The sequence below is a fragment of the Mastomys coucha genome, unplaced genomic scaffold (assembly GCF_008632895.1).
Source record: "Mastomys coucha isolate ucsf_1 unplaced genomic scaffold, UCSF_Mcou_1 pScaffold8, whole genome shotgun sequence".
Lineage (NCBI taxonomy): Eukaryota > Metazoa > Chordata > Mammalia > Rodentia > Muridae > Mastomys > Mastomys coucha.
In genome coordinates this window covers 37,600,502-37,622,305 of record NW_022196914.1, presented here as the reverse complement: position 1 = coordinate 37,622,305, position 21,804 = coordinate 37,600,502, and the positions used below count along the sequence as shown (strand labels likewise).

Genomic DNA, 21,804 nt, shown 5'->3' with positions numbered 1-21,804 from the left:
AGGCCATCTGCCATTGTAACTCAACTGCCCATGGTGTTCCCCTAATGGCCTCAAGGAGTTAGCTTCCTCAACAAGCATACACGAACAAAGATTAAGGAATAAAGTAATAGTTTTCCTTTTCTTCTTTCTTACTTCTAACTTGACGGACACTGTGCTCTCGTTAAACTCATCAACTAAATCTCAGGTGGCATTTGAAATATTGGGTCACTTCTCATATAATGAGACAAAGTGAATGAGCAATTGGAATGGAGGAGCCCCCCCCCCGAAAAACCTCATAAATCCCAGAGAGTTCAGCACTTGAGGTGTGAGAGGGACCTCACTGACATCACAGATCCCTCCAAGTCACAATGCTCCTCAGCTGCCCTTGGAAAGATGTTTCAGAAGTATGAGGACATTAGGTTGGATGCAGTTAGGAGTCCTTAGTATTTTGGCTTTTTAAGAAGGAACGCTTAAACAACCCCCAGAACATATTTCTGTTCCCTTTCAAAAATAAAAAGCAAGTCAACAAAATAATAATAATAAAGCTGGGAAATCAACTTTATGAGTTCAGGTATCTACCCATGGACAGCTCAGTCTTTAAATTTCTCATATTTCCCTCTTACATTTCTTACAATATGTAAACAAAGTAAAAAGAAAAAAATCTCATAGACCCACAGCTCTTCTCTTGGACACAACTGAATGTATCTCCCAATATTTTAGGTCTATTTAACCTCAACAAATGCTTTTGGAAGTACCTGTGGAAATATGTTCTGCTCATCAGCTAAAGATAGGATTCTGGCAGGTGAGGGAACGGGTGGGGGAGGGGAGAGGCACGTTTCAACAAGTTGGAAGCCTCTCTTTGACTTTTGACACCTGTTTAGAAACTAGCTTCAAATCCTAAAATGCCACCAGTGCAATCTGATTCTGCATTCTGGTTGCCTAGATACAGATGTAAACAAAAGTGCCTCTCTGCCTGCGGAAGAACAGCCTGCTCCACCTGATGGCCCCCTTCCTGGCTCAGTGAGTGACCAAGAAAAGAAAGCAAGTACTTTCAGATATTCATATTAAGAATGGAATACTTTGTTCAGTTGCTCTGAAGCTGGGGGTTGTTTAGAGCTTGAAGGAATCCCAGAAGAATGACTGTTTTTCCGCAGTTTCTGTTGTTCTGCCTTGATAACATAACAGAGCAGTGAGGTTACCAAAAAAACAAAAACAAAAACAAAAACAAAACAAAACAACAAAACAAAACAAAACCTCAGTTTCTAAATATCTTAACTGAACTGATTTTTAATATGGGGCCAAGTTTTTTTAATTTGATAATGATTTACTTTGATAAAGATTCTTTAAGAAAAAGAATAGTTATATGCAATGTTTCCTTTTTCGGTACTTCTCGTAATTTGCATTAATGATAAAGACCTTGCAGAGCAAGTTATGTTTTGGACTTTGGTAGGGTTTAATAACACCTGAGCAGTATGTACAGTCTCTTCTTATGAAAAAGGTACCAAAAAGCCAACATGACATCAAGCACTGGCTTTAGGTCCCTGTGTTAGACTGGATGATTGCTTAACCTCAATTTCCTTTTAGAGAAAATAGGTTAGGCCTTGCTTTTGTTGTGCATTCCAAATTGGCAAGCAAACAGGTTCAGTGTATAAGGATCACATGATCCATTGCTTCCCTAATCCTCAAGTTCTTCACCTATGAAAAGAACCATCTTGATTTAAAGGAACTTTTGTCACATATGATGAAAACAATGATACTGATCTCATAGAGCTATTAGAGCACAAAACATCTATATACGAAAGGATTCCATAGGATAAGAATTAACAATATTTTAAAATGCACTGTGAACAGATGAAAATTGGCTCATGTAAAAATCCCATAAATAGGTTTGCGAAATAATTTTTGCATACAACCACATCTTAGCGCCTAAGAATACATTGAAAAAGCATATACATATATACACACTATACCCCCAAAGTAGACAAAATGAGAATATCCTAGTAATTAACTTCCTTTGGACACACTCATTCCCCTTGGGGTTCATTGGAGCAGTGAGAAGGTGTCTTGTGTGTAGTCAATAATAAGTTCAGGACTCAGAGCATTTGCAGTAAGAAATAGTAGTGAGAAGATATGCTAGGGTAGAAATCTGGTCAGTCCTCTAGGGACAACGGATGGTATCCAGAACACAAATGTGTGCATAGGCACCCGAGGATTCTCTAGGACAGTGGTTCTCAACCGTCCTAATGCTGTAAAACTTTACTATAGTTCCTAATCTCCTGGGGATCCCCAACCATAAAGTTATCTCATTGCAATTTCATAATTATAATTTTGATACTGTTATGAATTGTAATGTAAATATTTGATAGATAAGATATCTGCTATGTGACTCCCAGAGGAGTCATGCCTCATAGGTTGAGAAACATTGCTGTAGGGAAGTCTGAGTGAGGGCACATCTAACCTCTGGCAGACCCTAATTCCCAGTATGCTCAGGGGCACCACACTCTCTTAGAAGCTCACTGGCTGCATCCTAAGCAGCCTGGAGCCTGTTCTGATAGCCTCCTGCTAACTGTGTTGGATCAAACCATCATGGCTACTACAAATTTTCTTGATAATAGAGTTGCCTAGTTTTCAAATTTTGTTTTCTTTTTAGAGGAGGGGGATTTAAAATTGAGTGTCTTGGCCCTAACCCAGGAAATGGTTGACTTCATTAAACAAGCCAAAGAACTAATTTCTGAATATTTTCTTAAACTCTGAATAATTGCTTAATATTTTATTCTGTTGTTTTGTTATGCAGCGATATAACCCAAGTAAAGTATCCAACAAACATATCTTGTTTAATTTGTTAACTGAAGAAGAATATCACATTCCCTCCACTGAATCCAATTCAGTGATTGCCTATTAAAATTAGAATAAAACTTGCTGTTTTTAAACTTTTAAAAATGCATTAGACATTTAGTTGTTTTCCATATAAAGAAATAGTGAACATATTTGGTATCTTTTTTCCTCATAGAAATGTTAGCAAATTATCAACCTTTGGAAGGAAATAGAACTATCTAGAAGTAGCAAAATAGTGAATTAGAAATCTTCAGCAAAGTGTTCATATAGCTAACTTGTTTCATGCTACTAAATTATACATGTAGCTGTTCTATACTTTTATTTCACATCTATAATAATTTGACATCTAGGGTTTTTAGAATATAAAATTACCTTAGATTGACTAGCTTTCTTGTGTGGGGCTGTTTTGAAAATTAGCTGGCTCCCCTAGGAAATTACTATGTCAGGCACAATTCATTGTCCTTGAACTTCTTTCAAAACCCAGTCAGTAATCACCGGAGCTTTCATTTAGCAGTTTTCATCTAGGAATGATGTACGGCTTTAACTTCCTGATATGTGAGTATACCTATGAAGCGATGATCTTTAGGAGTGCCCCAGAACCTAATTTCAGTTTCAGTCAGTATCAATGCAAGCATGCCATAGGTAAGCTGTGGGCACATATTTTATTTACATTTATTGAAAGACAGGATGTTTGAAGAAAAGTCCACCACAGCATCACAGGATACATTTTGAATCTGTCACCTCTGTTTTAGGTAAGATTATCTCCAGCCAAAATGTCAACTAAGAACGCTACAGATCTAGTTGAATATGTTGACAAGTAAGTCTATAAGCTAAGTCTACTTATTGCATTTAATGACTCCGTAGAGATTAAAATGGCTGAATGAAACTTTTCAAGTCATGTAAGTAGCTCTCTGCTCTCAGAAAAGCCTGAACAACCTCAGACAGACCAAGCTCACTGTTCCTAAACACAAGGTGCTACCTTCTCTTTACGTGACTTCATAAACTCCTGCAGACCAGTCAGGGGAATAAAACAACTGGGGCCGGAAGTGACACAAAACACAACAGATAAATAACTATAACTTTCAAAGTGAGCCAAGTAGATCCATTGACACCATGACATAAAACCAAACCAAACCAAAACAACAAAAAACAAAAGCCAGGAAACTTAGACATTTTAATTATCAGAAAAAAAAATGGACTTTTTCAAAAAAGTCAAATTCCACCATATTCCTTCTTACAATGCTATACTTGGAGTCCATTGGAGTGGCCCACAGAAATTGGACAGCTCTGGTTCTTAGGACACAACTATTGGTAGATGCATATTGCTAAAAATGCCCCAGAATTCTATGTTTTAGGGGTGGTATTTCAGAAGCACTGCATCTGGGTTGGAGCTGTCTTCTCTTCATAAAAGGTCTGTTGTCTGGACTCCTGTGAAGAGCTGCAAAGCAGTTTTGTCTTGGCCCTGTCACTATTGCTCTCAACTCTGAATTTGGGAGATTAGTTCTTTTGTTTCACTTGCAAAAATGAGAAGTTCCTGGTGTCTACTGCAGCTTTAAAATAATCTAGATTCTATAATATGCATTCTAACCACAGGAGAGATGTGGCCAAATAAATGAAATGAGTCAAGAAGAAGAAGCATCATAAATAGGAGACTGATTTTTAAAGTCTTTGACAATGAAAATTATGAAATTTTAAATTCTCCTGTTCTCAGCCAAATGAATTTAATTCATTTCAGCACTTCAGTGTTTCGTTCTTTTCATGCTTTGCATATCCCGCAATTGCTCACATGAGTATGGATTTACTATTTGTGAGAGTAGAGATCCAAACAGGAAAAATTATTTTTCTTAGTGTTCTAAAGTGTGTCATTATATAGATGAACTAGGAACAATGGATGTAGTATTTCCAGAATTAGTTAAAGGACACATTAGCTAACTTTAGCATCTTGGAAAAAAGGAGAGTTGTTTCCACCTATCTGTATGTGACAAATAGAAATTAGAAATTATTGCTCTGACCTAGTGAGATAATTCCAGTTGGAAGGCAGAGTGAGCTACGTTCCAGGAGATATGAGAATAAACTCCTGAGGAAGGATAACAACCTTAAAATTTAAAACATTATCTTGGGTTTCAGTGAAACAAAAGGTTAATTATACTTACATATGCACGTTATATGTATATATGTATGAGCATGTGTGTCACTGTGCACATGTGGAGGCCAGAGGAACCTTTGGGAGTTCGGTTCTGTCTTTGCATGTGTGAGTTCCAGGTCACCAGGCTTGTCAGCAAACACCTTTATGTGCTTAGTTATCTCATCCAGCTGCATTTCAGCAAAGACAAAGGTTGACCGCTCCCAGCATTCATTTCTACCCCAATTCACACTCACAACCCCACCTCTCAATGCCTAAGTCAGGTGACTATTTTATTTACTACCTGAGATGGTTAGATCTATGGTGTTCTTCCCTTCTGTTCTCTCACACTGCTGCCTCAAACACAGCGTCTCTGGAACCTTATGCTTTTTAATAACCCTGCAGTACTCTATCATGATGCACCAACTATCAATTTTTGATGAACTGTAGCTGACAGATATAATGGAGAGGAAGGCAGGTGGCGGTGGCAGGGGACTGAATTGGATGAGCTATACTAACAGAAGTGCTTATGGGATGCTGACTAGCAGAAAAACAAAATGACATTCAGACATTGCAACTATCACTGCAGAATTTTGAATTGACATATTTAATAAAACAAACTCAACTTTCCTTTCTTTAAATAACTGTACCCTCTAAATCACCAACTGGCAACAAATGTACTGGAATGCAAATAAGGCACTTTGACAAGTGAAGGTCATTGTCCAGTCATTAAACTACCTTAAGAAGCATTACACAGCTTCAGGGAGTCATCCTTATAGACATTTATCAATATGTTTAAGGGTAGTATTCAAAAAATTGTACTAATAAGCTCCCCAAAGCAAAACTTGCATGCATTACAAAAGAGATATGAGAAAGTTCAGCTTAGAGAAAGGCATACTGGAGAAGCTGGTCAAGTGACTGTTCATGGAGTCTTTCTTGGCATATCAATTGTAGTAAAACCCACATAATTATCCATATGTGATAATGTTGGGTCATATTAATAACACGTGTGGAGCAGCAGAATGTTTTCAAGTATTTATAGTACAATGGTGAAGGTGTCATCCTATTAAAGGCAGAAAATAGTTCTAATGTGCATATTGGTTTGCTAATCTGCAATTAGCAGACATACTGGCTTTATAACCCTGTACATATGCTCATTTAAACTTAATGAACTGAAGAGCACCAAGGTCTTGTTTCTTATTTCGTTTCTCCTGCTGGTCAAAAGCACACTAGTGGAGTCCAGGGCTTCCATAGGGAACGCTTGAGTCCAATAGTAGCCCAGTTGGCTGTAATAGAGAAAGCTTCCTTTCCCTCTGTAGACAGTTTCTGCCTTCTGTGTAAAAGAGTAGGGTTTCAATTGATTGAAGATGAGCTCTTGATACTTCTCAATTAATTCTGCCCATGATTTTATCTACATCTTCTTATGGAATAAACTCAGTAATTGAAATTTTAGAACACATATTATCCTCTCACAGGATTTAATTTTGAATGGAAAACAAATTGTGTGCACGAATGTCTTATTTTTATTTAATTGGCTATCCCAATTAATTAATTAATTTGTCTTAGGGTTTCTATTCCTGCACAAACATCATGACCAAGAAGCAAGTTGGGGAGGAAAGGGTTTATTCAGCTTACACTTCCATGTTGCTGTTCTTCACCAAAGGAAGCCAGGACTGGAACTCAGGCAGATCAAGAAGCAGGTGCTGATGCAGAGGCCATGGAGGGATGTTACTTACTGGCTTGCTTCCCCTGGCTTGCTCAGCCTGCTCTCTTACAGAACTCAAGACTTCCAGCCCAGGGATGGCACCAACCACAAGAGGCCCTACCCCCTTGATCAGTAATTGAGAAAATGCCCCACAGCTGGACCTCATGGAGGCACTTCCCCAACTGAAGCTCCCTTCTCTGTGATAACTCCAGCCTGTGTCAAATTGACACACAAAACCAGCCAGTACACACAAGGAGATAATTTTTTTCCTCACCTTGGAATAAAATGCTTTCTGAGGTCTCTTCTAATCCTTCAGGAACTGGTTATTACTTACTTACTAGTATATGCAAGCTCTAGGCTAGGTACTTACAATGTCACCAGCGAGCAAATTAGACAAAGATCCCCACTTTCACATACCTTTGATCCCAGATAAGGAAGAGGAACAGATTGCTGGTAAGCCTGCCAGGACAATTTTTGCTTACAGGTTAGCAATTTGAGCAGACCAGGGTATGGGCAGGTAGACACCTGGGCAAGGACAAAATTTGTCAGGCAGGAATACGGAGGGGGTGGAGACGGTTGGAGTAAGAAGGCTAGAAATATAAACAGATGTTTGTATATTTGATAATATCAGATATATGGACTCTCCAATCTGTTTTGCCTAAGGTGAAAATTCTGCCTAAATCAAAAGGAGGCCTGAGAAACAAAGTTATAGTCATGGTATATGTCAACAACTCTCTTGAGGGTACATTTTGGGAAGACAGGGGTCTAGATGCTAGTCAGACAGTATTTAAAATTGAAATAGATAAAATGTTCAATGCATCAAATAAGACAATAAGTAATATAAAATCATAAAAGAATGCCTGTCACTGTCCCAAGAAGACCTGGTAATGACTGTCTTCAGACCCTGTGTGCCACATTCTCACAAGGAGAATTCTTAATAGCCATTATATCAGAAAGTGACCTCATTTGAAAGTCGGGTCATTACAAGTATTGCTAAGATGAGGTCACTGTGGAGTGAGAATAATATCTGCTTATAAGAATGTGCCATCTATATTTGTCAGGCTCTGGCAGAGCCTCTCAAGAGACAGCTATATCAGGCTCCTGTCACCATGCACTTCTTGGCATCCACAGTAGTGTCTGGGTTTGGTGACTGTATATGGGATGGATCCCCAGGTGGAGGCAGTCTCTGGATGGCCTTTCCTTCAGTCTCTAAAACCACACTTTGTCTCTGTATTTGCTCCTGTATTTTATTCCCCCTTCTAAGAAGGACCAAAGCATCCACACTTTGGTCTTCCTTCTTCTTTATGTGGTCTATGAATTGTATCTTCGGTATTCTAAGCTTTTGCCCCCAGAGATCCCAGGGACTAAATCACCAACCAAAGAATACACATGGAAGGACCCATGGCTCCAGCAGCATATGTAACAGAAGATGGCTGTGTCAGGCATCAATGGGAGGAGAGGACCTTGGTCCTGTGAAGGCTCAATGCCCCATTGTAGGGGAATACTAGGGCAGGGAGGCAGGAGTGTGTGGGCGGGTGGGGAAATACCCTCATAGAAGCAGGAGGGGGGGGGAAGGGGTAGGAGGTTTCTGGAACAAGGGGCTTGGAGGAGAACTGGGAAAGGGGATAACATTTGAGATGTAAATAAAGAAAATATCAAATAAAAAAAATGTGACATCTAGGGTGTAAAGACAGTCATTACCAGGTCCTCTTAGGACAGAGACAGGCATTCCTTTCTTTTAACTTATTCAATTTATGTCCCACTCACTGCCCCCCTCTTGGTTACTCCCTCCCAACAACCCTTCCTCTCCTTCCCACTCCCCTTCTCCTCTGAGTGGTGGGAGGCCTCTGGGAATCCCCTCTACCCTGGCACTTCAAGTCTTTTAGAAGCTAGGTGCTTTCTCTCCCACTGAGACCACACAGGACAGCCTATCTAGTAGCACATATCCCACATATGGGCAACAGCTTTGGAATAGTACTCCCCACTCCCCGTTCCCCTGCTCCAGTTGTTTGGAACTCCCATGAAGGCCAAGCTTCATCTCTCCTACATTTATTCTGGGAGGCCTAGATCCATCTCATGTGTGTTCTTTGGTTGGTGGTTCAGATTCTGAGAGCTCCAAGGGTCCAACTTAGTTGACTCTCTTGGTCTTCCTGTGGAGTTCCTATCCCCTCCAAAATTCTTCCTCCTATTTTTCTGTAAGTGTCCCCCCAAGCTCCATCCACTGTTTGCTATGGGTGTTTACATCTGTACGAGTCAGCTGCTTGGTAGAGTCTCTCAGAGGACAGCATGTTCCTGTCCACAAGCATAAGAGTATCATTAATAGTGTTAGTGATTGGTGCTTGCCCATGGGATGGGTCCTATGTTGGGCCAGTTATTAGTTGGCCATTCCCTCAGTCTCTGCTTCATCCCTGTGGTGACAAGCGTTCTTTAATGATGTGATTCTCTGTGCTTGTTGCCATATGACAAAGACAGATCACTCACATCATGATACATGAGAATGGCTCTGTTGCTAAGCTTTGGCTGGAGCATTTCTCATGTATCATGATGTGAGTGATCTGTCTTTGTCATATGGCAACAAGCACAGAGAATTTCCTTACAGGATGCTATAAACTCAGAATATAACTAATCCTTAATGTTGATCTCGTGAAAATGTAGAAAAATCTTCTCATTATGGCTTTATTGTATGTAGAAGAGGATTTAAGTTCTCATGTTTTTGTCTCTGGCTTGTACAGGTTTCAAAAATGGTTATCTGAAGTTCCTAAGTAAATATAGTGCTCTCTTCACAGGGACATAACAGGCAGCAAAGTGAGGGCCCATGTACCAGAATCTCTGCCAGCCACAGCACAGCTGGTGTAAGTCACACCAATTCCCAGGGAAGCAGAACTTAGAGTCTGGGGAGAATCTGTTCAGATGCAGCTACAGTCAGTGATGTGTGCAAAGCCTCTCTGGAGACACCCTCAGATTTCTTTATGCTGTGGTTAGTAACTCCATCTGGATACATCTGGAATATTCAGTTATTTCTTCCCTTCCAAGTTAAATTTAAAACAAGATTCCCTTAATGTAGCATATTATTAAGAGTTAGTTAGCTGGCTTATTTGTTTTTGTGTTTATAAAACCAGGATAGTCACACAACTGCCATTGAAAGTTCTCAGATTATATCCCTTTTGGGAGTAGCCTGGTGATTTGTATAATAGTACCATTAAGAATTTCCATTACATTAAAAAATATTCACAAACTTGTTCTTCTGGTTATTGCACAAGTAAGAAAAGACCTTTCCTTAGAGCAATGGGCATGGCAGGAGAAAGCAAGGCCTTTGACATCTGAGAATCCTGTGACTAAAACTAACAAATGGTGAGCATTATTAACAAGCATGATAATTATGCTCTAGGTGACAGAAAGCCTTAGGCATGACAAGAAACCTTCCAGACAGCTCTCTAGAGAAAAAATACCTTTAAAATAAGCCTTAAAAACCACAGGAAATGAAGAACTGTAGCTTAGCACTTGCATACATCCTTAGGAGTCTCCATGGTGCAAGCAAACACATTTGCATGGTAGTATGTGCTGTCTCTGTAGAGGCTGCAGTAACATGCCCTATAGAGTAGAAATACAACTCAGTCAGCTCTGACATACAGGACCATACAAGACAGGTGAGTTGAGGGGCGGCCCTGCTCCACTGGTCTCTCTGCTGGGAAAGGTCAGCTTCTGCATGCTCTGTATAGGAACAATTTTGATCACAGCTTATAGCATATCCCAAGAAGAGGGTACTTGGGTCCCTGATAGCCCAGGACTGTAGCATCCTTGTATGGCACTGGTTGGTCTAACACCTGCTATAGGCTTCTGGCTATCATAGGCTTCTCACTGTCACACCACTCATAACCAAACAGCAGACCATGCCTGTTGGCCCTGTTTCAAGACCCAGCAACCCTTGATTTCAGAGCAATGATAGAGCCTGTATTTTACCCTCAGACTATTGTGCTTTCCAACTTGCCAGCTTGTTTTCTGAATGTCTACAGAACATGAGAGCTCATGTTTCACACTTCAGCAATTCATTTTATATCCTGACTTCTCTTATTCACAACTCACACTCCCAACATTGTGGTGCTCAATCTTCAGGGAAAGTTTGAATCATGTAAGTGCTTTCCTTATACATACATGATGGCTCTTCTGACCCACTCCAACATTGTTTTAATAGGTCTCTGATGGAACTAACAAGTCTGTACTTTAATAATCTCCCTGTACTCCCATATCACCCGTTCAAATGTCTTTATGAGAAACACTGAATTACACTAAGTCACAGAGTAAAAATTTAGTAAATGCTTAGTAAGTGCTATATGCTTATTTGTAAATCACTAATATAGGAGCAGGCAAGATGGCTCAGCAGGCGAAGGATTGGCTACCAGTAATCCTGACCATGGGCCTTGGATCCCCAGGACCTCCACATGTGTGTGCTATAGCCACCATGCTCCCATACACATATGCATACACATACATACACACATGCGCACACACAAAATAAATTAATAATGATGTAATTTTTAAGTCACTAGATACAGAAACATTGCTTTTGCCTGCACATAACAGAAACCCCAAGCAAAAAAGCTTAAATATAAAGGCATGAAATAGCCTATATAGTAATGACAGCAATGAAATCTAGAGTTGGCTTACTTTGGTGGCCTAACAAAATCATCAAGCAACCAGGTGTTCTCTGTCCTTTTTCCAGAGTTTACTTTTGTTTTGTACTCACAGGATAAGTTCAACAGTTCCATGTACCACACAGCATGACCATATGACCACATGGCCACGGAAGAAAGGGAAGTTTCTTCATGTTCATCATCCTCCTTGAGGCCAAGATCCTTGAAGCAAGTTTTCTTTGTTAGAATTGTTTCGTATGTTTCTATCCAAACTTTGCATACCTTAGCCCAAAAGAATGATGCCAACATAGAGGATGTAAGGGACAGCCATTAGGGATTTAGGAATGTACTCAACAATGAAAACACCCAAGAAAATAATCTTAGTTGGAGGTGGGGGGCTTGATCGTGTCATTTATAAGCATCTGTCTAGAACTGAAAACTAGAGAGCCCCTTTTTTATGGCAACCCAGGTAGCAAACTGCCCAGTGATCTCAAGAAGCATTATCTCAAAGAAGTTAATGAGCAAATCACTGCTAGGCTACACATCCCCATCAGCAGGCCTGGCACCCCCTCCCACTCTGTCCCACTCACTCACACACCTGAGACAGGGGAGCATTGCCAGCATGGTACAGTTCTAGAGGAATATGCATATATTCCATTTGGTAATTTTCCAGGAGAACAGTTTTAGCCAAATGAGTGTAGGTTGACTCTGACTAATAAACACCCTTAGCACACACAGCCTTTTTCTTTTTCTTGGATGTACAGGCAATAGGAAGGAACAATGCTGCCTGGGCCAAGGCTGTTTTCTTTCACTCTGGACTGACCTGTGACTTTAGTTTTCTACTAAGCCTTAACAGAACAATGGAAATTAGTCAGCTATAATCCTAACCTCCTATTATGTATCATGTGCCCTTCTGGGTGCTGAGAATACTGTGGAAAATAAGAGGACTCATTTTCTAGTGACAGAGGACAGACAGTAAATGAAGTGGCTGGAGAGACAGCTTGCTGCTTTGCAGAGGACCCATGCTTAATTCCAAGCACCCATATGGCAGCCAACAACCATCTGTAACTCCAGTTCCAGCATGCTTCTGGCCTCCACCAACACTGCATATACATGGTGCACAGCTATACATGAACACAAAAACATTTATACACATAAAATTTTAAAAATCCATGTTTAAAATGGAAGAAAGTAAGCTCAATGCAAGGCAGGTAAAATAAGTGTATGAAGTTCTTTGGAGAAGATGAACTGGGGTATCATGATAATAACTGAGCAGAAAGGAGTCCAAACTGGGAAAACTCGAGTTGAGCTCTAGCTATGACTAGGAAGCAGCCATTAAATAACTGGATAAAAATTACATGTGCAGAAGGATCTGCAAGTGCCATGGCTTTGAGTGAAAAAGGCAGCTTGGTGTCAGAGGAAACCCAGGAAAATGGAATGAGGGGCACGGGGACAGAACTATAACAGGGTTCTTATCTTACTCTCAGAGAATGACTAAGCCTAGACAGAGAGGATTTTAAATGGGTAAGTGCTGTCATTTATGGTTTAGACAAAAATCACCCTAGGGGCTGGGAAGATCAACTAGTGGGGCCCAGAGCTCAGATTCCCAACACCCACAACAAATAAAAGCCAAGTGTGGTGACAGAAATCTGTAATCCCAGGGCTGAAGCACACAGATCCAGGAAGTTGGTTATGGGTTCAGGTCTAAGACATACCTAATAAGATTTTCAGGTTCTTGTGTCCCTGAACAATGAATTAGACATGTGAATCGTGATAGATATAGAAAGAGAAAATGGCATTCACAGCAGTAGAAGGTAAAAGACACATGTGCCTGCTGATTTCTGGTCCATTGTAGATTGTTTACATATGATCTACCTTCTCTTTGTGTATCACGGACATGCTTGTTTGTTACATATAGTCCGGATGAGAAAAGATTTTTTTTTTTAAAGATTTACTTATTATTATAAATAAGTACACTGTAGCTGCCTTCAGAGGCACCAGAAGAGGCCATCAGATCTCATTATGGGTGGTTATAATCCACCATGTGGTTGCTAGGATTTGAACTCAGGACCTTAGGAAGAGCAGTCGTTGTTCTTACCCACTGAGCCATCTCACCAGCCCAAGAAAAGATTTTCATATGCTTCATATATGTCTTTCTTATACCATAAGCCTAGAGGTGGGAAACACAGGCAAGCTCTGTCAGACATACAAAGGACCCTCTGTCAGGTCTTTACTTTCAGCTGCTTGGCAAGAAGCAAGTCGAGAGCCATTGCACTTTGAGCCGTTTGCAGGGGAATCCTATAAGGAAACTGTCCAGGTGGCTTGTGCTTCCTGTTTTCTTGTTATTGTGACTCAGCACTTTACAGAAGCCTTCAGCTCTGCCTGGTTCTTCTCAAAGGTCCCAAGAGTCTCAAGTATCATATGAGTCGTTTGTCCCCAAGGGCAATAGAGAAGCCACAGGTAATGTTTGTTTCCTATTCACCCTCCCCCACACACTGAGCTATCTCTTACCCCAAACCACACAGGCCTTCTAGCATCTCCGAAGAATTGGACATGGCCTTTCAAAGCCATTTAGAGCAGAGCAAGGCCTTCATGTTTACACACACAGCACATAAGCTGCCTCAATGGATATGACCTTAAAAAGACTTCACTAAAGCAAGTCCCAGAGCGGGCCACCTGCTGCCTCCTGGAAGCTCGACCAGCCTGGGAGGGGGAATAAACTACTTTGCTGAGAGCACCAGTGGTAGGCACATTATAACATCAGTGAGCCAGCAGTGGTGGTGCACGCCTTTAATCCCACCACTTGGGAGGCAGAGGAAGGCAGATTTCTGAGTTGGAGGCCAGCCTGGTCTACAGAGTGAGTTCCAGGACAGCCAGGACTATACAGAGAAACCCTGTCTCGAAAAAACAAAAAAAAACAAACCAAAACAAAACAAAAACAAAAACAAATAACATCAGTGAATTTACAAACTCACCCACTTTCTTAAACATGGGCGCGCGCGCGCGCGCACACACACACACTCACGGCTCCAGCGTTTTTCACAGGGTACATGATTTCTCTTCCCAGGTCTTCCAAGTTTTCATAGGAACTCTCTCAGGTTGAGAGAAGGGTAGTTATGCTAATGCAGCATTTTTGTCAAAACTGTTATCAACCCAGAAATTTCACTCCAAAGACCTGAGTCATTCAGGTCCTTTGGCTCTGTGCTTTGTCTCAGCCAATTCATGGTTTTTTTTTTCAAGACAGATGTAGACCAGCTGTCATGGTTTTAAGAGAGAACTGAGTGAAAACCACTGACATGTCCTCTGTCTCTGTCTCTCTCTCTCTGTCTCTCTCTGTCCCTCTCTCTCTCTCACACACACACACACACACACATACATACGCACGCACACATATACAACACAGAGGAAGAGGGAGAGGGGGAGAGGGGGAGAGAGAGAGATAGAGATAGAGAGAAAGAGAGAGAGAGAGAGAGAGAGAGAGAGAGAGAGAATGAGGAGAGAGAAAAATCTGGAAGAGTCCAGAGTAGGAGAAAAAGAAGGAGACGGATGTAGCTGACAGGAGAGGAGCCTGTGGACTGGTTTAAGGTAGAAGAGGCAGTGAGAAGGGCCAGAATGCTAGTGTGGACTTTGAAACCAGGTACATGTGAATAGATACTGAAGGAGTCTGGAGGCCAGCATGGACGTTGATTCATAACCATAGATATAGCCAAGGGAAGTGTCCTTTCTGGCAGGCAGACTCCCACTTTCCTGGTTCCTGAGAGTTGCTCCTCCTTTAGTCCAGCTTAAACAGAGCAACGACTGTCATCTTGGGGTGATCCACTGCCTTTAGGGGAATTGGGTTCCTTTTGAACCTGCCAATGGTACTATTAGTTCTCGAGGTTCTTTCTCTTTTAAAGTCTTGAGTTCTCAAGGTGGCTAAAGCTGTTTGTGGCCCCTAAAGCCCCATCTAGAGCTAAGAATTGAATTCTAAGATCTTGAGGCAGCCTCACCAGTGATTCTGCAGTTGCTAAGACTCCTGAGCAGAAGGGAAGAGATTTTCCATAAAAACAAAGGCTGTTCCAGACATTCCAGATTCCTCCATTATCATATGCCAAGCTCTGCGCCTCTAGTCAGTGGCAGGGAGCATCCAGGATTGGATAGAGCTGAGGCTGATAATGAGATAAAATACAGGCCCAGGTGGACAGTAAGGTAGAGTAGGGCCAAGATGGATAATTCAGTTCTTTTCTATGTAAATGTTTGTGAGGATGTAATGTTAGCATATAGCCTCTGTTTACACCACAGTATCTGCAGCAGCTTCTTCTCCCCCTTTCATAGATACCTACTGAGATACTGTAAGTCTCTAGCTGACAGACAATTCCAGTGGAGTGTTTATAAGCACCTGGTATCTGTAAAGTTGTTGGGAAACGTGGTGTGGTTAGCCCTTAGCTCAAACTCAACAATGCTGAAAATGTCTTCTCCCCATGACATATGTGCATGCACACACAGGGCACACATCATGGCCAATTGCACTGTCCTCCCCAAATCACCAACTATTGCTAAATTTTCAGAAAACATCCAATACTCTATTTCTAGATATATCTCAGTCTAACCAATGGTCAATTTATTTATATATTATATATATTGTTGTATATATATATAATCACTATCTCATTTATTTTTCCCTACATCTAGTATTTTTTTAATTGCAACTTTGATTAAAGGAGTCATTGTTCATTAAAAACAGATTAGAAACTGTAAAATAACTGCCTTTCCCAAACTCATTTTCCAGTCTCTTCAACTTCTGAGTGCTTAATCCCTATGATGTCTATCGTCCCCTTGTGTCCAGGATCACTGCCTTAATCTCAGGCCACCAATGTTTCAGATACAAAAATGTCTTTATTTCTTATCTACCACCATATAGCAAAGTCTGTCAAAACACAGTAGCATAAAACACAAAATATTTCCCCACAATTTCTGTGGCTCCCTAGGAGACTTGGGCTTAGAAGGCTTCACAAGGTTTGTTAGTATCCAAAGGCTGGGACATCTCTCTTGAAGTGCATAATCTCACCAGCACATTGCTAGAAGAACCCCTCAGTTCCAGGCTGCCTGATTCATCAGTATTTTCACAGTTACATAAACTGTTTTTAAATCACAGAATCTGTCCATACACCATAGTTTCAATCAGTCAAAGAGACAGGGTGCCATGATGAATCCTCCAGAATGTTCTCATTTTAAAGAAGGAAGACTGGACAAGCTTACCTGGTAAACATCTTATTCTTTGCTCTCTGTTTGTTCTGTTTGAAATATAGGGATAGTATGTCAAGGTGGTACAAGTACCTTCAGGCTGCAGGTAAAGGTATGCTCCATGGTGGTGAGGGATGGCTTTCCTGGTCTTATATACCACTGCTAGGCCATCTCTCTCTAGACTGCTTATACAGACCCAAATCCCTAGTTTCTTAAGTCTTTCTTTGGGAGTACTTACTATGCACACCTGTATACAACACTAGCTGGTATTTGAAGCCTCACACTGAAATACACCTTTATAATGAGTGCTCTTGTAGAAGCTCTGTGTGTTAAAGAAAGTCCCAAGGAAAAAAAGGCTCCTCTACTGAACCACAGCATAATGAAAGGCCCCAGGAAATTTAATGGCATTGCAGACTAGTTTAAAGTTAATATAATTCTTCTACATAAATCTAATGAAATTGTAGCCTTTAAAGAGCTCAGAAACCTGCATTTAAGAGCATTGGCAGTGACCTATACTCAGGGATAAAATAACCAAGTGCATTAGTCATGTGTCTAGAATGACCTTGGGCAATTATTTATCTATTCTATAAACCATTTTCCTTTTCTGTGAAGCTAATATAATACTGTTAAACACTAAGAAGATAATACACAATCTAAGTCACCAAGAGAAAGATATTGTATACAAAGATATTGTCCAGTCTTGTTTGGCTATAAAATTCTCTTGTGGTAGCCATTTTACTTACTATTCCAGACAGATCTTCATAGAAACTCTGTAAACAATCCTGTGTGTGCGTGTGTGTGTGTGTGTGTGTTTCTGTATGTGTGCCTCTGTGTGTGTGTGTGTTTGTGTGTGCACGCGCATTGGATAGAGGTTGACATAAGGTATCTTTCTCAATCATCTTTTGAGACAGAGTCTCTCACTGAACATGGAGCTCATCAGTTTGGCTAAGTTGATTGGGATCTGGCTGCCTCTATCCACGCCCCCCAAGGAGAAAGTGTACCCCACTGTGCCTGGTCTTATATAGGAGTTCTAGGGGTATGAACTCAGATCCTCATGTTTGCACAGCTGGCATTTTAACTACTGGGTGATCTCCCAGGTCCCCAGTTCGGTATTTTTAAAGTTTTATATATATATATATATATATATATATATATATATATATATATATATATATATTATACAATATATAAGTTCTTATATATATATAAGAACTTTATTTTTTTAGGTTAAAATAGAAATTGTATACAAGGGTATATAAAGACATATGCCATTGAAGAAGGCTTCTCTCATTTTCCTTAAAGTTACTATTAATTCCTTTCTGATTATTACCATTTTGACTTTAAGCTTGTTATTACTGTATTTGAAGTAACTCCAGATCTATGAGATGTATAAAACAGTTCCAAAGCATAGTCTCATCTATTCCTTAGATGTGACATGAATCAAGCATTTACATATTGCAAAGGACACAGGGAAGAAAATGAAAAAGTAGCAGTAAGAAAATGAGTTCAGGTTCCTAGTGTCTTGCTATGAATGAAAATAGCTCCCATAGGCTCATATATGCTTAGTCCCCAGTTGATGAACTGTTTAGGAAAGATTAGGGCAGTGGTTTGCAACCTGTGGCAATCCCATTTGGATTGCATATCAGATATCCTTCACATCAGATATTTTCATTATGATTCATAACAAACAGTAGCAAAATTACAGTTAGGAAGTAGAAATGAAATAATTTTATAATTGGGAGACACCTCAATGTGAGGAACTATTAAAAGGTCCCAGGATTAGGAAGGTTGAAAACCACTGGATTAGGAGATGTGATTTTGAGGTTTCAAAAGCCTACACCAGGCCCAGTGTCTCTTTTCTGACTCCTGCTTGTGAATCAGGATGTAAAGATCTCAGCTACCTCATGCCTGCATGCTCCCACACTCCCCACCATGATGATAATGAACTAAACCTCTGAAGCTGTGAGCAAGACACCAATTAAATGCTTTCTTTTGTTAGTGTTGTCTTGGCCACAGTGTTTCTTCATAGCAATTGAACAGTGACTGACACAGACCTGTGTTCACTCTTGTAACACTATGGTGTGTCCTTCTTCTGACCAGGGGTTGCCCCTTTCTTCCTGTCATGCCAAGCAACCAAACAAGTCAGCTAGAAGACAGGCTGAATAACCAGGAGCGCACCGTAGCCTTCCTCCTTGAACAGGCCTTCCGCATCAAGGAGGACATCTCTGCTTGTCTCCAGGGAAGCCAGGGCTTTCGAAAAGAAGAATCCCTTGCCAGGAAGTTACTAGAAAGTCACATACAGACCATCACCAGCATCGTCAAGAAACTCAGCCAAAACATTGAGGTACATCTGTTTCTATGTTTGGCCATTACCACCCAACAAAAACTACTACTGACTGTCAAAATCATTTTTTCAATTAGAAATGTGCTGCTGCTGCTCCAGAAAAAGTTAAACTTTGGACAGCTCGCTATGGTAAAAAGTATCGAAAACAAAACTTTCCTTAGAAAATGGAAAACAGTAAAGAAAATAGTTTAGTGTGCCAAACGTTGTGCTCATAGGCTTTATTAGTCTAGGTCTGTAAGGCTGACTTAAGTTGAAGTACAGCTCTGTGTATGAATCAACAAACTGAATCCAACAATGCCCCTGCTGCCCAGTCTTCTCTTCTCTCTTGGCCATGCTGGCCTCCCTGCTAGGCATTGTTGTTCACATTCATCAGACCATCTTCCCACGGCTAGCCCTTTGAATGTTCTGTACGTTCTTGAAGTTCCTGCTCAAATGCTACCCTGTACAATAGCACCTTCCTCACACCAGAATCATCCCTTCCCCACCTCAGCAGTTTCAGCCTCCCTTAAACTTTACTTTTACCCAGGGCTCTCACAACGGAGCATAAGACTCTATGTCTGCTTGCTTGCTTTCCTTCCATAGGAAAATCTCCATGAGGCTTAGATTTAGATTAGTTCACTGCTAAGTCACACACCAGCCCCCCACTCCCAAAAAAAGCTTTTTTCCTTTTTGATACAGGGTTTTTCCGTGAAGCTTTGTCTAAAAAATTATTTTTAATATGTTAAAAGAAACAATTTTTTTTAATCAAACAAAATCCCTACACTAAATAATTATAGGCCTTTTGTTCAGAGTTCTAAGGGTCTTTCCACATCATGCATGTACATGGATGGCTTTCGGCCAAGGGATCCAGAGAGTATACTTCAGGCAAAAGTTCAGAACTTGTATAACCATGAAAATTGACAACAGTGTTCTGCTCTGTACTTCCCCTCATCAAGTACCAGTGAAATTTTGGGACAGATTTTTTTTTTTTTAAATAGAAAGAAAACCAGATAGCACACGTGGGATTAACTGAGTACAAGTGGCTCATGAGCTCGTGTAAGTTTAATCTTTGCATATAGGTCTAGTGGACTCCACAATGCAACGGAGAGGATGGCAAAAATGTAAAACTCCCCATGAAGTCACAAAATGAATGTGTGAACACTGTTTCCATTCCCCAGGCACACTGATGTGTGCTTGTAACCTCAGCAGCTGCAGGCAAGATACAGGGGAGCCACACTCTCCAGGATAGCCTGTGCCATACTGTGAGTCTTTGTCTTGCAAAATCAAAAGCTGAAGGTACAGCGCAGTGGTAGAACACTTGCCTAGCTCATCCAAGTCCTGACACTGATCCCCAGGATCACAAAACTGGGTTCAAAATTTTAAGGTAATCAAGTTAAACATTGCAAAGCAGAAACTACTAGGCTAGCATTGGTAAAGAACTCAGTTAAAGAACATTATATAGGGAAACGGATGCTATTCCAATGTTTGAAAAGAAGCTGGACTCATCAACTTAGCTAGTCCATTTGTATTTTGTCCCTAATGAGATATTGAAATATGAACTAACGTTTAACTCAAGTCCTTGAAGGAATTGATGGAGAGGTATCAGACCACAATTGCAACAGCAGAGTGAGTGAGTGAGTGGCTTGATCCTTTTAAAAGTCAATTTTTTTTTTTGAGACATGCTGGCCTTGAACATGTGACTCTGCCTTTGCATTCCAAATTGGGGTTATAGGCATACCCCACCAAACCTAGACAAACAAAAGGTTTTAAACAAGGATTTCACTGAAAGTTTCAAAATTAATTTATTTTTAACTCAGTAAAGAAAATTTTTATGCTTTATGGCAGGGAATTTTCCCTAGTTACTAAAAGCAATGTTTCTTCATTATATTTCATTTGAAAGATCAGGAAGAAAATTTGAAACATGAGAAAATACTCTAACAATCCTACCACCAAATGGCTGTCTCTACAAACACCCAGGGAAATTCCCTCTAGTCCCTGCAAGCATCCCACTTAGGAGACAGACTATCAATTCAACCACAATCATTAGTGTAAAATAAACTTACATCACTAAAATCTCTTTACATAAGTTATAGATCATCATTTGCTTAATTATTTTCTTAATTTTGAAATATCCTTGTGTATAGAGTTACTTCAACAATATATATTCTTGGAAATGTAATTAGTAGGGTATAGACACTATAAAAGCTCCTGATAAATGTTGCTAAATTGGCTTCACAAGCTCTGCACTAATTTACACTCCATTAGTGTTATGTGATGTACTTTATACTGGGCCTATGCCAACACTGAGATTTATTATTTCAATCCTTGCTAATGTACAGAAATGAAGTACTGGGTTTTTTCCTTGAAGATGTTGAATCCACTTGTTAATCTGCCTATGATAGTTTGTATTTCCTCTGCCATTTGCTAATATATCTTTGGGGCTTTTAGCACTTTTTAATTATGTTCAATATGATTAGCTCTTTTATATAGTAAGGATGATAGCCAGGGGCACATTATTGAACATTTAACTATAAGCTCCCCATATGCCCCATGCTGTTTGACTCCACGTTTGTTATTAGTATTTCCAATATAATTTCAGCCAACCATCTTGGTGCCCCAGCACACAAAGATGAAAAGACCTGTGCAGTCCAGCCTCACAAAGAGGTGCATGCTGGCTTCCTGACATCAGCGAAACCCTTGGAAATGACATTCGTCATGTCTCCATGTACTTTTATAGCTTAATTGTTTTTAAATTGAATTTACATGGTTTTATATAAAGTTAAGCATTTAAGTATTCTGCATTGGAACTAAAAAGTAACTAAAAATACTGATAATCTTTTGACATGGTCCTGCCCTAATGTGCACAATACACATATACATACACGTACACACACACATACACACCCTCACACCCTACGCACACACACACATACACACACACACCCTACACACACACACACACACACACACCCTACACACACACACA

At 40.3% G+C, this 21,804-nt stretch overlaps 1 protein-coding gene across 11 annotated transcripts in view; it reads left to right on the top strand.

Annotated features, from left to right (window-relative positions):
- Nucleotides 1-345: 345 nt before the first annotated feature.
- The window catches only part of Fam81b (family with sequence similarity 81 member B), a 62,826-nt gene continuing 41,367 nt past the window's right edge, over nucleotides 346-21,804 (top strand). The window contains exons 1-5 of one of the 11 annotated variants that reach the window (XM_031360371.1): nucleotides 383-550; nucleotides 700-781; nucleotides 923-999; nucleotides 3,567-3,631; nucleotides 18,596-18,839. In XM_031360371.1, the coding sequence (XP_031216231.1) occupies nucleotides 745-781; nucleotides 923-999; nucleotides 3,567-3,631; nucleotides 18,596-18,839 (423 nt within the window). In that variant the 5' untranslated portion in view covers nucleotides 383-550; nucleotides 700-744. Of the gene's footprint in view, nucleotides 551-699; nucleotides 782-922; nucleotides 1,025-3,566; nucleotides 3,632-11,387; nucleotides 11,501-16,406; nucleotides 16,514-16,565; nucleotides 16,608-18,595; nucleotides 18,840-21,804 lie in introns of those variants that run through there. The other 10 variants (XM_031360370.1, XM_031360374.1, XM_031360373.1 and 7 more) reach the window with 10 other exon arrangements.